This window comes from Bidens hawaiensis, unplaced genomic scaffold (assembly GCF_021521415.1).
Source record: "Bidens hawaiensis isolate Kalapana, Puna unplaced genomic scaffold, B.hawaiensis_p1.1 tig00024639_1, whole genome shotgun sequence".
NCBI lineage: Eukaryota > Viridiplantae > Streptophyta > Magnoliopsida > Asterales > Asteraceae > Bidens > Bidens hawaiensis.
Genome location: NW_027493898.1, coordinates 192508 through 209144, shown reverse-complemented (window position 1 = coordinate 209144; position 16637 = coordinate 192508). Strand labels below are relative to the sequence as shown.

At 33.3% G+C, this 16637-nt stretch overlaps 1 protein-coding gene across 1 annotated transcript; it reads left to right on the top strand.

The window, feature by feature from the left end:
- Positions 1–6192: 6192 nt before the first annotated feature.
- Positions 6193–9881, top strand: LOC143569735 (putative pectate lyase 8). The gene is made up of 4 exons (XM_077055573.1): positions 6193–6349; positions 7537–7608; positions 7691–8576; positions 9390–9881. The coding sequence occupies exons 1-4, from the start codon at positions 6237–6239 to the stop codon at positions 9609–9611; spliced, it is 1293 nt and encodes a 430-aa protein (XP_076911688.1). The 5' UTR covers positions 6193–6236; the 3' UTR covers positions 9612–9881.
- Positions 9882–16637: the final 6756 nt, after the last annotated feature.

Here is a 16637-nt window from a genome sequence, read left to right as displayed (position 1 = left end):
CTTGTCGACACATCAATCTGTGTGAGTTATGACATGATTAATTAAGATCCAGGTGAAATCGAAGGGACCGACACAATCCGTTGTACACCGGCATGTTCCGCCTCCTTTGGTTAGGATGTGACACCTCTAAACCCTAAAAACTACTGAAGTCCAGCCATCCTTCCACTATCCCTCAAAATTTCCCTTCTCCATTGTCGGTTTCTTCAAGATTAATCAAGTTCTTCAAGCCGTCATTAACTTTCAAGATTCAAGATCTCGTTTACCATGAATTTCTCTTAGTTCCAATCCTCATTTGGGTATGTTGTCTTATTAAATATTGTAGGATTTTATCTCTTATACAAAAGCCCTCAATCAATTTATATGATTGAGGAGATTTACCGTGTCAATTGGACTCCGACCCGTTTAAGGGCAAAATAGTGAACAAGATTGACTATTCGGTTTCTTTATAATCTGGTCAAAATTAGCTTTCGGTCAAGAATACTTTTTTGTTTGTTTTGAAATTTTGAGTGTACCGACCAAAACCCGACTCCCAACTCGCTGTTCGGATTCTGGTCAGTACCAGCTCACTTATTTGCTGAAAATCTCATAACCGGAGTTCTATACATCCGTTTAGATTGATTTAAACGGCCATGTTTTCGGTTTTGACTCTATTTTATTATGTATAAGTCTCAGGTATGTTTGGGTCAGATCACTCATCGTGTGAACTTTACTCGTTTAATCATTCTCTCGGTTTACTTGCTTAATCATCGAGGTGAGTAATCATTCCCCTTCTTTTACTTATTTTTAAATCATTTTGGGGGCATATGGGTATTTATAGTATTTATTAATTATCTAGTATTCGAAATCGCAACTGTTTATCCTTGTGTGTATATCAGTTTATGCATAACTTGCTATTTGCTTACTTGCTTTATTTGAATGCATTTCAGAAAGGTCCATCACTAATAGTATGATCATACGACTACCTTTGGTAACCAATGTCCATTTATATGGAAACGTTGTAGCCATAGCCTGGTAACCAATGTCCATTTGTATGGCAATGATTTAGCCCTAACTTTATTGTTTGATTGAATTGTTTATGTGCTATGGTTTAACTTTTTATCTCACGAGAACAGTTTGCATCTTTCTTTATTTGTTATATATTATTATTATAGTGTCTTAAACTGGTGTTTTACTCACTCAACATGTGTTGTTGACTTTCTATTTTATACGCATATGCAGGTTATTGTTTGAACATGTAGCAAGATTTGGTGAAGACTTAGTGCAAAATTTAAGTTAGAAGAATTATAATCAAAACTTAGATTTGTATTTATTGTCTGTTTAATAAATTGTACTTTGTATTTGAATTTATTTGAATATTAAATTTAATAGTACTGTCACCTTTAAATTATTGCATGATAGTACCTTGAGAGCTGTGAGCAATCAGCTCACACCCCGTCATTTCCGCCTTAAGTTGGGGTGTGACACCAACTTTTTTTCTTTTTTTTCCACAAAATCAAGCAAATTCATAGTGTAAATCGCTTAGTTTTTTTAGGAGTACACAATCATAATGTTTTTCTTCCTCGAAACATCTGTTACCAAAAAAATCCGCGCAATAAAAGTGACGAACCCTATATTTTAAATTAAGAGGTTTTTGATTTTGATTTCATAGTGTAAAAATCCGACGGAAGGGTGAAACCGTCGGACCCAATGGAAGCAGCCTCTTGCGACGGTTTAACGTTCCGTTGGTTAATTTCAAAGTTTCGTACGATCCACATCTAATCCGTCAGGTCCGATGAAACATTTTGACACATGGTGAGGTTTTATAGGTTGCATTCCATCGGAGTCGGATGTGCTTCCGTTGGATCTGACGGAACCTGATGGCTATTTTGGGTATTATCTCAAAAGCATGGCCAAAGTTGGAAAATCGTTGGTTAAAATGGTTATTCTGGGGATTTTTCCTTAATATTACCATATTATTATTCAGATTAATATGGTAATACTTTCAAGTTTTGTGATTAAGGTTGATTAATTTAAAAAATGAAGATTAGTGGTTGTTAAACATTTCACGATCAAACATTTCACATTCCAAACACCAGCATTCTTATTATAAAGTGAATGATGTAGGGTTGCTCATGAGCGGAGTATGGGCCAAGCCAGGCTCAACTCAATCAAGCATGAGCTTGAAACTATGTGAGCGAGCTCGACTAGTAATCCCTTTTATTGAGCTTTAAAGTTGAGCTTGAACTCAGCTAGTTTGTAACTTGATCCAACTTGTGACAACTCGCTTTAGAAAAAGAAATAAATACATAAATAGTTGAGTGAATCTTGTGAAAAATACGGCTCAAAAAATTGTGCAATAAAAGGAGGTAGAGCCAGATAAACGAGTTTCAAGTCACGAGTTACGTAACGGTGATTGGTGATTGATTTAAAATATTTTAAATGAGATACGATTTGTTAAGAAATATATACATATACATATATGGGGAATGTTAACGTACAAATGAAATTAACGTGCTAAATCACTACTAGAAAAACACCTTTAACGACACACTAGAAAAAACACCTTTAACGACACGCATTGCGTGTCATTAAAGGGTACAGATGACAAGCAAATGCGATTCGTTGAAGCCCCAGTCATAAATTAAATATGACATGCATCTGCGTGTCATATTTTATGACATGCATTAATGACACACATTTATGACATGCTTTTACGACCTCCATATATGACTTACATTTATGCGTGTCATTGGATTATTATTTTTTAAAAATATATGTTGATTTATTTTTGCATAATGAATAATTTTTACATTAATGACTATAATTAAATTCTCATGGCAAAAAACATAAAATACGGATATAGCAAACTATCAATTTTATTTCATAATTCAATATCTTAAGTCAAATAATACAAATATTGCCAAGTGAACAAAATTTTGGTTTAATAGTCAATAAAATACATCATCGGTAAACAAATTGTGTTATATAACTTGACCATTATACTCGACTTCCATCAAAATCCGCCTCCGTGTATTCATTTTTGCCCCCAGCCTGAGAAGAACATTAAACCAAGAAAATGTTCAGAAACTTGGTAGGGCCAAAATGAATTGGGTCAAAACAAGCCAATATAAACATAATCAAACCAGTAAAATACACTTACATTGATAATTTGATATTGATGAGTATTTCAAGTCCTTCACCAATGATCTCATTAATGAACTTTAACATTGAGTAACCACACTTAGTACTTTTCAACTGAGTTGGACACTTCACAATTAAATTCAATTCAATATGTTCTTATTAATCGGCTCTCAGATTTTGATGGTTTGGCAAAAGCTACAAGTTGGATATTATAAGGGAAGCCTCATAGTATTTAGTATTTACTTACAGAAGTTTGTAACTTCTGCATTAATCAAACAATGTGTTAAGACTAACGCCGGTATGAAATAAATTACAATAGTCAGTAAACAGATAAACAAAACGGAAATTACTTGGTTCAATACCCATTTTAGAAACTCATAAACTGAAATGGGTAAAGTGGGCCAAGAAAAAAGAAAATATATCAGCTAACAAAGGTCATTTTGATCCATATTAGATTTGCCTTTTAATTCTTTTCAAAAAACAATCTCAACATATGGTTTGGTAAACATAAATCCTATATTAAAAATCATAAATTCAAACTGTAACAAAACATTCATTATATCTTGTTATCATTTATAACTTGTGGCCAAACCAGTTTGAAATCGAGTAGCTTATATGCAGGTTTGGTTTGGGCTTAAAAGTTATCTGTCAATATTTTTTATACTTGGTTCTTATAAATTAGATCTTCTTTTATACGCACCAGGATTTTTCAAGCTGATTCTTTTGAGCGGGGTTGGATAAAATTTCAAGCATTCGGCACACTGATGGATCTTGCAAATAAAATGCATTTGATAGTCGGTTCTACATGACCAACCACACATAATGATATTTGATTAAAAGAAACCAATACTAATAACGATACCTACCTGATGATGAAATCTAAATTGAATCATGTTTAAACTTTAATTTTCACCCGGTTAATTTTTAAAAGTCGAAACCTCACAAAAATCTGAAACTTTTGTGAGCCAACCCAGTTTTAACTCGTCTGAACTCTGTGTTGCCTAACATCACAGCCTGTTTGACATTCAAGATTTAAAATTAATAGGTGTGCAAGTTGAATACATAAAATGTTACTTATATACTACTGTATTATAATACTTTTAAATGTGCTCTTTCATGGAAAACCCGTTTACCCAATAATTAATGCTTTCCCCCTGTCTCGATTTACAAGCTGTTGGAATGGGGCGGGAGGCTCTCAAGGTATCTGCTGTTGCAGAGTTGTACAATAAGGCTAATGAGATATTAGAGTGAGCCTCAATAGTTTCTTATTTATAATATAATATTTGTTTAGAGTTTGGGGCAAATGATTACTCTTATTTTCAAATAAATAAATTAACATATAGTTATATTTGCTTTAAGGTTTGATATCTTGGACGTTTGCATTAACGGGCCAAAATAAAAGTTGGATTCCACTATTTTCAGTCAAAGTTTCATATTTCATTTCAGGTAATTATTTAGCTAAACATCCAATATTTCAAATCATAAAAGCAAATCATTTAACTAATAAACAAATAAAAACTTACTTATTGGTATATCTTCAATATGTGCAGCCAGCGATATATAGAACACAAAGTCGTCTTTTTTTAACTAGAAAATGCACATGTAATGCAGCTCTCTATTCAACTTTCATTGCTATCGGGCCGTTAATCATCTCAATATTGGCTTCTATTGGGTCACCAAAAACAAAATTGGTTTACGAAAACAAGATCCAGATTTAATAATAACATCTCAAATAATAAGTCAGATTTATGCAAACAAGATCCAGATTTAAAATCGAAAAAGTTTGAAATATATAAATAAAGTATAATAAGTGATCTGAATAGGATAAATCTTACCGATTAGAGTGATCGGTTCCATAAATTGCGAAGCAACAACGAAAACCCTAGAATTTGGGGATTTAATTAGTTGCAATGGCATGAGGTCTGTCACCGAACATGTTTATTGTGCGGATTTAACCGATTGTCCAGAGGCAAAGAGCGGGAGCGAAGGTAGTGGGCGGTGATTTGTGAACTAGGGATGCGGTGGAAACAAGATATCACGACTAGACTATGATATGGATAAGGGTTTTAAAGATTTGATAAATATATTTTAAAATTCAAGATGACACGCATAATTTTATCTTCTTATTTATAAAACTGAATCAATGACGAACAAAAATACATGTCATAAATCATTCAAATTTTAAAATATATGACGCTTTTTTAATGACACATACATTTGCATGTCATAAATCCTCGCGTGTCATAGTGTGCATCATTAAAGGTGTTTTTTCTAGTAGTGAATGTGAGAATTAAGTAAGAGTAATTATATATACAAGTAGAGTAATTATGTAATTAATCAATGGTAAAGAGTAATTATATATACAAGTAGAGTAATTATGTAATTAATCAATGGTAATTACCATTGATTAATTACATAATTACTCTACTTGTATATATAATTACTCTACTTGAATCTCACGTTTAGTACGTTAATTTCATTTGTAAATGATCCAAACCATACATATATGATTATAATAAAAGGTAGAAGATTGAGACATTAAGCAATTCCCTTTCAATGAAGTCCGCCGAAAATTTCGGACTAATACTGAAAATTAATTTCTACGCAACTAACAAATAGAAAACCTTTCATGATTCATAATATACAATAATAAAAAAAAATGTACAATTCCCTGAATGTTGGTACGGAGTCTAGTGGATAATGCTGACATGGCAAAGTAACTGAACTGTTGCTAACTTTAAATTTTAGTTAAAATAAGACGTTCATGTTTGTTAACCCGAATCCAACTACTGTAATTATTAACTAAGCAATCGTCGGTCACAGAATTAACTTAACTTAACCTAACCATGGCTGTAATTATAATTGTTTTCATTACCAACCAAAATCAAACGGCCGTTAACTTTTAACGTTTTATCTTTTGTTCTCTATAAATGAGGCTGTTACGTTGAGTTTGCTGGAGTCAGCTGAGTTGACTCGCCACTTCATCTCTTTACTTCTCTCTGCACACTCACACACATACACACACACACACATATATATATATATATATATCGTTGCTCATCTTACTCATAATTCAGACACAAACACACACACAAACACATTGTGTGTGTGAGGCAATGGCCATGGTTAACTTATCGTTGTTTCAATGTTCGTTTCTTTTACTGATTTTCTTGCTTATGGCGGTTATCGTCGCCGGTGGGGATCAGAAAGAGATGCAGTCGAATGTCAGGTGTGATTATTATTATTATTATTATTATTATTATTATTATTATTATTATTATTATTATTATTATTATTATTATTATTATTATTATTATTATTCATTGAAATGAGGTTGTGTATGTCTATACTGCTCATTATTGATGTCATTGATCAATATTCCGGTTCGCATATCGCCTATTCACACAATCATAAACAGCATTTTCTGTCAAATTCACTATTTTACACATATTCGAGGACTTTAATTCTCACCTGCATCATAAAGTGCGCTTTTCAGTTAAATTTCTGGTTACATTCTGTAGTTATCTTTACTTTTGCGTATGGTTGCAGAGTGTACGTTTTCATCCTACATGCAATGATTAACTGATATATGTTGGTTGCTCAACAGCATTTCAATGGCGGTGCATTAATTGGTCTTGATAAGATTGAAAAAAAAAACGACTCCAGCCGGTATACCCGAAACATTCGAAAGAGTATTTGGCTGGGTATGGGATTGGTTTTAGATTTTTCTGCAGGTGGGACCAGTATGGGATTAGGTGACCTGATTACTCGAAAGCACGTACCTGTTACCCTAACTATATACACGAATCGTATGCCAAAAAGCTTCTATCAATGCTTACTTTATTATGTTCATTATATGAAAAATTACAATTCTTTAGGAGATATATAAATGATATTATTTATATTTTGTATGTTGTGAAGCATATACATAAAACTATACAAAAACTACATGTTGATTATAACGCTTATATGTATTTAATGTATCACATTTTAATTTGTAATGGTTGTTAATTATATAAATAAAAAGTAAAAAAATTATAAGGGTATATAAAGAGATCGATGTATGTAGAAATCTTAACAAGTATTTTATAATAACGTGTATACCCGATGGGTACTTAAGGACAAATACTCAACAAGTATTGGCCGGATATGAGACACAACTTTACAACCGGATATGTAATTGAGATTACCAATTCCTAGACTGAACCCGGACCATTGTCATCACTATGCCTCACTTTCTATGTTCTATCTTCCACATTCCTAGATTGTGTTTATCTTCATTAATTAATATTGAAGCTTGATTGATATTGAGATTTCTAAAACTCCAATAATGACTGAAAGCTACATATTTATCATATATTTGATGTTCTTTTTCTGTTGATTTCTAATTTTGGCTAAATTTTCCTGCTGATGCAGAGCAAAGGAGGCTGAAGCTTTGAATGCCAATGCAGTTCAGGATCCTGAAGAGGTGGTATCCATGGTAGAAATGTAAGAATCTCGAAATTGCATACATAATTCAACATTATTAACTTAATGGAATAATATATAAGCATTTGTAATTGATGAACAGGAGCATGAAAAACAACACTGAAAGACGAAAACTAGGATTCTTCTCATGTGGAACCGGTAACCCCATCGACGACTGCTGGCGGTGTGACCCAGATTGGCAAAAGAACCGCAAGCGTCTCGCAGATTGCGGTATTGGTTTTGGCCGGAACGCCATTGGGGGCCGTGACGGGCGGTTCTACATGGTCACAGATTCTGGAGACGATGACCCGGTCAACCCAAAACCTGGCACCCTGCGCCACGCAGTCATCCAAGACGAACCACTTTGGATCGTGTTCAAAGCCGACATGGGGATTCAACTCAAGCAAGAGCTCATCATGAACAGTTTCAAAACCATCGATGCACGCGGTGTCAATGTACATATTTCCAATGGGGCGTGCATCACCATTCAGTTCATAACCAATGTTATTATCCACGGGTTACATATTCACGACTGTAAACCAACTGGAAACGCGCTAGTTAGAAGCTCGCCTTCACATTATGGTTGGAGGACAATAGCTGACGGTGATGCAATTTCTATATTCGGGTCGAGTCACATTTGGATTGACCATAATTCTTTATCTAACTGTGCGGATGGGCTCGTTGACGCGGTCATGGGTTCGACTGCCATTACGATATCTAATAATTATTTTACACACCATAATGAGGTGATGTTGTTGGGCCATAGTGACTCATATACAAAGGACAAACAAATGCAAGTGACTATTGCATATAACCATTTTGGAGAAGGTCTTATTCAAAGGATGCCAAGGTGTAGACATGGATATTTTCATGTGGTGAATAATGACTATACACATTGGGAGATGTATGCTATTGGTGGAAGTGCAAATCCCACTATTAATAGTCAAGGGAATAGATACCTTGCCCCTGTCGATCCTTTTGCTAAAGAGGTACAAATTGCTTTTCTTGTATTTTTCTTAGACTGACACGAAAATAATTAGGTTCCGGTTTATTTTTTTCTTAATTAACTGTTTAATAAACAGATTGACCCGTCAATCTGTTTAAAGTTTATGATAAAAAAAATAAATAAAAAGATGTATTTTATAAGGCAACCTGCCAACATGTTTATAACCCGTTAATCATATTTATCTCAACCTGCCATCTCATTTGCATCTTGATTACAACCCATCAATCCGTTTATAACCCGTTGACATAAATGGGCTACATCGGTCGTGTTCAGGTTACCCTACTTAAATATGTTCGGGTTAGATTTGATATTTTTAAAACGAATAAATAAATATATGGGTCTTGTTAGGTTCATCAATATAACCCGCTAGCACGTTTACGACATGTTTCACACATTTTTACAACCCATTTGCAACTTGATTACAACTTGCCAATATGTTTATAACCCGTCTGATCTTTATATAAAAGGGCTGCACGGGTTACACGGTTTTTAAGATGTTTGGCCTTTTGGGTTAGGTTTGATATCTTTAACATGAATAAATATATAGGCCTTGTTAGGTTCATTAGTTTGACCTGCCAACATGTTTACGACCCGTTTAATACATTTACTTACATGATGATTTTAAAGGTGTTCAGGCTACGGTTTATTTCTTTGAAACAAATAAATATACGGGTTTGTTAGGATTCATCTATTCAACCCGCCAACCTAAAACATATTATTCCGCCCCGACAGATTACTTTACTATTAGTACTCATAATTTAAAGTCAACTAATGGAATTTGAGTGGAAAATGCCAGGTAACAAAGAGGGTGGAGACAGCTGAAAGCCAATGGCATGGATGGAACTGGAGATCAGAAGGTGATCTACTTCTTAATGGGGCCTTTTTCGTCCCGTCTGGAGCCGGAGCCTCAACAAGTTATGCCCGGGCTTCAAGTCTCAGTGCAAAGTCATCTTCCATGGTTGGAACCATCACGTCCGGTGCTGGCGTTCTCGATTGCCGTAGGGGACACCAGTGCTAGAACCTTTTTATTTTAACCACCATCTATATCATATGTAAATCTTTATTTTTTTTCATTCAATCTTATTTGGTTGTTATTGTATGTACATTGTTTTCGTGCAAACGAGTCCAAGCTACGACAGAAAGAAACCACGGTTGCTAAGGAGTAGGTGCACGTATAATGTTACCCGACCCGACCCAAGCTGTTTTTATGGTTTTGTAATTTTTTTTTGTTTATCTTGATATAATGTTACTTTCTTGCCAATGGAAGGAGGAATCTTTTCCCAACTTTTATTTTGTTTTTCTCTTTTTTGTTTGGATTGATGGCATGTAGTAGTGCAATCCTTCCCTTTAGGTTGTGTTGATTGAGAAAAATGATTACATGGTGCTTACGGTAGGTTAAAGTATTTTTGACAAAAATTCTAAGCCAAACTCCTAACATGGTTTTAAGGACAAAAAACTACAGTTTCGTTTCGATTCGATTGTTTACTTAATTTTATGTATATATATAGCACTTAGATATATAACTCCGAATCAAAAAGAAAATTAGAAAAGGTTAAGTGACCGGTTTGGTTTACATGACATGTTTCAACTTCTTAATCGTCAACGTGTTTGAAACCAAAGAACCAAAGCGTGTAGCTAGGTCTCTAATCGATTAAACCAATTGACTTGGCTTGTATCATATGCAATAATAATGAAGGTAGAGGGCAAGGGTCATCATAATTTGGGACATTTGATGATGGTAATGATAAAAAAGATCTACTAAATTCAAAAGATACCATCGAATTAACAAAAGAAATTATGGAGGGGTGTTGTGAAAGATTAAGAGGCATTCATGTGAGGTGTGGACCTATTACTATAGTCCCATGTGATACATTAATATGGTAGGGCCTCTCTTTTTTTTCAACTTATTTCTTCGTACTTCCATTATCCTTGACATATTTACATGGATTTGGGTAGTAACACAATCTTTTAAACCATCTCTAATGCTGGTTTCTGAAATTGGTGGAAAGAGAGTAGAAGGAGAGTGAGGGACACTACCAACATGACGAAGAAAGGAGGTTATAGACTCGTGGTTCATGACCACTATGACTTAGGAGAGACAGACTATTTGATGGAGGGAGAGAGAAAAGGTATGGTATAGAAAGGAGAGCGAGTGAGATGTATAGTGAAAGTTGTGTAAAAGGTACCGTCATGTCATTGTCATGTAAAACGGCGGGATATTCCTTAACTTTTCACTCAAACAACTAATGGTTTAACTGAAAACACAATTATTATTTAATCTTTTTATATATAAAAATGTGAGTATGATATTTTAACCGGTAGTGACCGCCCCTCTTAAGCCCCTTCCTCTGTTTTTGCAGTAGTGCCCAAAGTGTGATACTAACATGTCTTACAAGCACATGTTCTCCCCATTACAACAATTCATTTTTGTTTTCTATCTTTTCTATACACAGTCTCTATCCATCGCATTTATTTTTGTGTTTGTTTCTCTACACATATTTCTTACTCTTATGTGGTTACCCACCTACAACACGCTCATTTAGAAGAATAGAGAAACTTTATATAATATTCTTGAATCATATTTTCTAATATGCATATGCCATTATTAGATATGTCATGAGTCATGACAAACATTGTCATATTATCATATTATGTACCACTTAATCTTCCTTTTCTTTAGTGATTGTATCTCTAAACATTTATTTTGATGTTTTAAAATGTTACACGAATATATGATACCGTATATATACATATAATTTCTATTGTCATATTAATGAATGTGTATTTTTCATTATAAGACAGTGCACTGACGTTTTGAATTGTATGTAACCACAGTTTTTAACACGCTCAACATGGTTCAACTCGATTAATTGCAATGCTCATGTAAACATTAGAGTAATCGTGATTACACAACAATGCACATGAGAGACAAACCGTTGATTTTCCTAACCCGTAGTAGCGCATGCTTTTAATCACATTTTTGTATCTACTATTATCTAACTTTTTAAGTTTTATCGTACATTTGATGATCTTTATTTAAATGGCTTCGATGTGATAAAACTCTTATTGTCTCCAGGGTTTTAAGCCACAATACTTTGGTGGTTATGCAACTAGAGATAGATGGATCTATTGACCAATAAGAACCAAAATATTAGGGCTGTTCAAATATCTTGTAACTCGAACTTAAATTCGCTCAAATTTAAAAAAAAAACACAACATAAAGGTTGGATCGAATAGTTAATGTTGTTCACTTGTCATCAACGACTTTTTGTTTAAGTTTTTGTCCGGCCACGTCAACAACATCATCTTTAGTCTTTTTAGTAATGCTATCCGTGGCTTCATTCACTTTTCCTCGTACATCTTTGGTCATATTTGTAACCTATAATCAATGTCAAATAAATTAAAACACATACCATCTGTTAACTAAATACATGTCAACTAAACTTACCTGTGCTGCCCCTTTCTTAACTGCATCTGCTGCTTCAGTTACTTGATCACATGTTTTTTCAACCTTTTCATCTGACTTATCCTACAAAGTATCAAAATACTAAAAATAAAATTAAACAAAACATTGTTTTGTTAATGTGAATGTACTACACAATCCAGTATAATAAACAAAATAGGTCTTTAATATTGTGACGAATAGTAACACGATTTTCATGACTGAATTTGCGATGACTTCTTATTGCTAAACATAAATGTCACAAGTTTTGTCACAATAAAGACCATAGTAAAATCCATTATGACACAATGCGTCATGAATTCGATGCTGACGGACTTCCGTCGATAAATATATCTATATATACCACTCATCGATATTCAGACCTTGTAATTTGAAATTATTTTGTAGTTTAATCAAATTTCGGGAATTAAATATAATTTGCAATTTTATTTTTACTTTATTGCTAGATAGTATAACAGTTTTATTTTTTTAAGTTACAAACAGACGGTAGTTTCGTCGGCAAGTAGTTGCAAACAGAAGAAAAGTATATCGGTATTCCATTGAAAAACGGACCGTCAGTGATTTGCTAAAAGAATATCTATCAGTAATCCATCGGAAAATGAATTATCGACGACCATTACACCGACGAATGCTCCTAAATCACCAACAGAATTGCAACGGAAGCTTCTGTTGATGAAAGTCTAGTTTTATAATAGTGACATATAATTGTCTACAAATGTGACCAATGTATTATGGCGACCAAAGTCGCTGCAAAATATGTGTTCTTGAAAGATTTGCAACGTTTTGCAAATGATCCAATATGTAGTAGTGATATTCATCAAACATTTATACATCAAGTTTGAGCCCTCAACTTAAACAATACTTACATTTTGCAAATGTTTTGAAGGCGTGACAAACGTTCTATGGCTTTTTACAAAAGATGGTCTTAAAGCATTGCTGAAAACGCCCTCGAAGGCCTTAACCGCTTTACTTAAAGAACTAATTGCCATGTCTTTTATTCTAACCCTCCTTAATGTTTCTTGATGAGATGGTTTTGCCTACAATTTGAATGTTGTTTACCGAAAGTTACTAAATATGGAATAAACGATTGAGACGTGCTATTATTTGAGGTTTTTTAGCCTACAACTTTGTGAGAATGTCATACATTTGACTTTATTTTGTGGTTAGTTTACAGGATTAAACAAGTGACTAAATACAACAAAAGGTAAAGGTTTGTTCACCGTTCATTAAAGAAGCATTGGGCGTCGGTAAACAATAGAAATTATGAAACAGCAATGTAACAATTATACGATAACTAATAAACGTGAACTTATTAATTGGTTTAATTCCTGTTCTAGTGGTATTAAGTCGTATCCTCTTTGATTGTTTTTTAACACCTAAATTACATTAAATTCGCCTTCGTAAGGGCTCGAACCTTTGATCTCTAGGGACACGACACCACACTAACACGGTAACACCTAACTCCAATAGCTTTGTCAACTAAACCAAACACCCTGCCCCCTTCATCTTTGATTGCTTAAGGTTATTCACTTATTCTAATTTTTTTATGAATAATGTTGTGGATATAAGAGTAGGTAAGGGTTTGTGACTTAGGTGTTTAGTATTTTCGTTGTTGTCGTTATTATTATCATAAATACTTAATACAAATCTCATCTCGAAACAAAGTTAGGGGTTGTTGGCAATCTAGTTGAATTAATAAGAGGTCTGACCGATTAGGTAATTTTCGAATCACTTGGCATGTCTTTAAAACATAACCATGAAGATGCTATATGAGATGTGACCAAACACACTTTATCTATGACCGATTCCAAGGTAGCCTTTCAATTAAATCATTAAGTTGCTACTAAGGGGGTGTTTGGGTAAACTTATAATTTTGTTTTATTTGCTTTTTGAAAAGGAAAAAAGCTTTTGAAAAGCTCAATTTTGAAGCTTTTAGAATTTGCTTTTAGAAGTTTTTAGAATTTTGCTTTATTTGTTTTTCAACAAACAAATAGCAAATAAACAAGTTTTAGAAGCTCAACCAAACACCCCCTAAATAGCCTATTAATTTTAAAAACTTAATGATTCTGATAACTTAGATTCTTATCATATATGTTAGAACGGTTAGCATTAAATCAACGACTTTGTATTCATGGTGTTTGATAAGTTTATTGTTTACTAGTTTGAGTCCCGTGTACAACACGAGTTGTTTTTGAAATTACAATATTTAATAAATAATCGGTATACAAGAAACAATAAACCCGCAAACACTATTAATATAGTCGTCGTGCAATAGTCTTTAAAACAATTTTAAAGTAAAAGATAATTATAAATATAAAATGTTTGAAAAAAATCGAAAGTAAATATTAAATTAACAAATTTGAAGCATAATTTTAAGAATGATAATAATTATTTTACTATTATAAATCTGTTAAAAATGGTGAGGTTTCATGTATGAGTGACAAATGACAAAACTTGTAATTTTTTATTAGAGAGTATAGATTACTTTATTGTATATTGATTATTTATTAAAAGATGTATTTTCATTAATTACAATAATACACGGGTCTCAAAAGTAATTACATATATTTGGGCTTAAGGTGGTATTATAATTACTAATACACAGTGGATAGCGAGGATTAACGAGTTGGATATGAGCTCAAACGCGACGTGGACAAATCTAGTTGGGCTTCTGATGAAGGATGGCTCGTAGGGAAGAAGAATCAGTGACCCAACTTAATCCGAGAGCACCGGACTTTGGCAAAGAAAATAAACACATTTAAAAAACTACTATATATACATAAATAATTGGGATTATTGATTGGCGCTACGCCTAATTTAAGAAATATATCACGACATTCTCAACTTTCAACCTGGACTTCATTAGTAAAAGCTCAATGGAAGAAAATAGGTTGAAAGCTGGGACTGTCATGGTATATTTTTAAGTTGAGTTTTGTGCCGGCAAAGTTGGGATTATTAAATTCCAATATCCCTAAATAATTATTGAAAAACGCTAAAGACGAGATCTAGCAATTTGTGTACTATGTAGATCGATAATGGAACATCCAACAACTCATACTAAGACTGTGTGTTGCCGCCGTTAATAGAAGTTGTGAGCCACGTAGATAGTAAACACCACAACACATTTCTTACTTGGGTTTTTTAAAAGCCATGGGCTTTTTTTTCTTGGACCTATTTTTAAAGCCACGGTCTTTCTATTTTAATTTACCAATTTGGTTTATTTAGATACTATTTTGTTTAAATTAGTAATAAAAAGTAAGTTTTTATTTTGTTTTTGCTTTTAGATGTGTTAAAAGTTTACTCTTTATAGATTGAAAATTATTTATATATTATTATCTTTTATTATAAAATTTATCTTTTAAATTATATTTTTATTTAAATTTTTTGAAAAAAAAATAATTCGATGAAGCTCCCTTCGCCTAAACCACAACAGGCTCAGGCGGCTTCATCAGTGGCGTTAGCAAATGTCCAGTCATCATCCAGTCAGTATATGTTAAACGAGCCGAACTCAAGCTTATTCAAGTTCGGACTTGGCTAAGCTCATTTGCACCCTACGCATTTTAAAAACTTTAATTAAACTTAACTTTCAAACGAAAATAACATACATTTTACAATCATTAGATAGATTAAAAATAAGAATTTCATATATTACTAAATAGTTCCTTATAAACGACATTTGTAGCTTTATTTGTCACTTTTCTTTCCTTGTCTAATATAAACATTTTAACACCGTCTCTACTCTTCACTCGTGATAAACAACATATAGTTGACCATGTGTAAACACCGGTGCTCGCAAGTATATGCCAACTCTTGCTAGTGATTGGCCTTGACTTTTGTTAATGGTCATTGCAAAACAAACCGCAACAGGAAACTGTCTTTGTTTTAATTTGAATGGCACTTTCTTATCTGAAGAAGTTAGATCACTACGAATTATATAAGTGCGAAACCCAATATTAGTACCTTAAATTACCTTTACTTCGATAAAACGCCTCCCCAAGTTAATAACTTGTAATCTGGTTTCGTTGCATAAACCGTTCTTCTGATCAATATTCCTTAGTAACATTATTGACACACCAATTTTTAGAACCAATCTATGATTAGGCATAGAAGAAATCTTTAAACCATTTAGAAAATCCGATGAGTGTAATGCTAGATCGAAACCAGGACCAACACTATTAGATTTGTCTATACTATCAGAACTAAGATATTTAACTTCTCTAGGAAACAAGAAAAAAATTTGTCATCAATGTCTTCGACAACCTCATTTAAATGTGCAAGTATGGCCCTTTCTTGAAAATATGAAATACCATAAATTTTTTCCAATAATGCTGGATATACAAAATCAATAAAATCAGAAAGAGGATCGGGTGAATCACCAATTAAAAGATCATCTGGTATTTCTATAATGGCGTTACCGTGATTGTCACCACCAAGTCTTCCTTCACCCAGCTCCAACAACCATTCGGCAAATCTACTGGTGTCTTCCAAATCCGATGCCTGACATCCGACAGTTAACCTCATATTTTTTGTTAACAAATATGGGATGAACTAAGTGAAGCATTAACAATGTCACTACGTGAC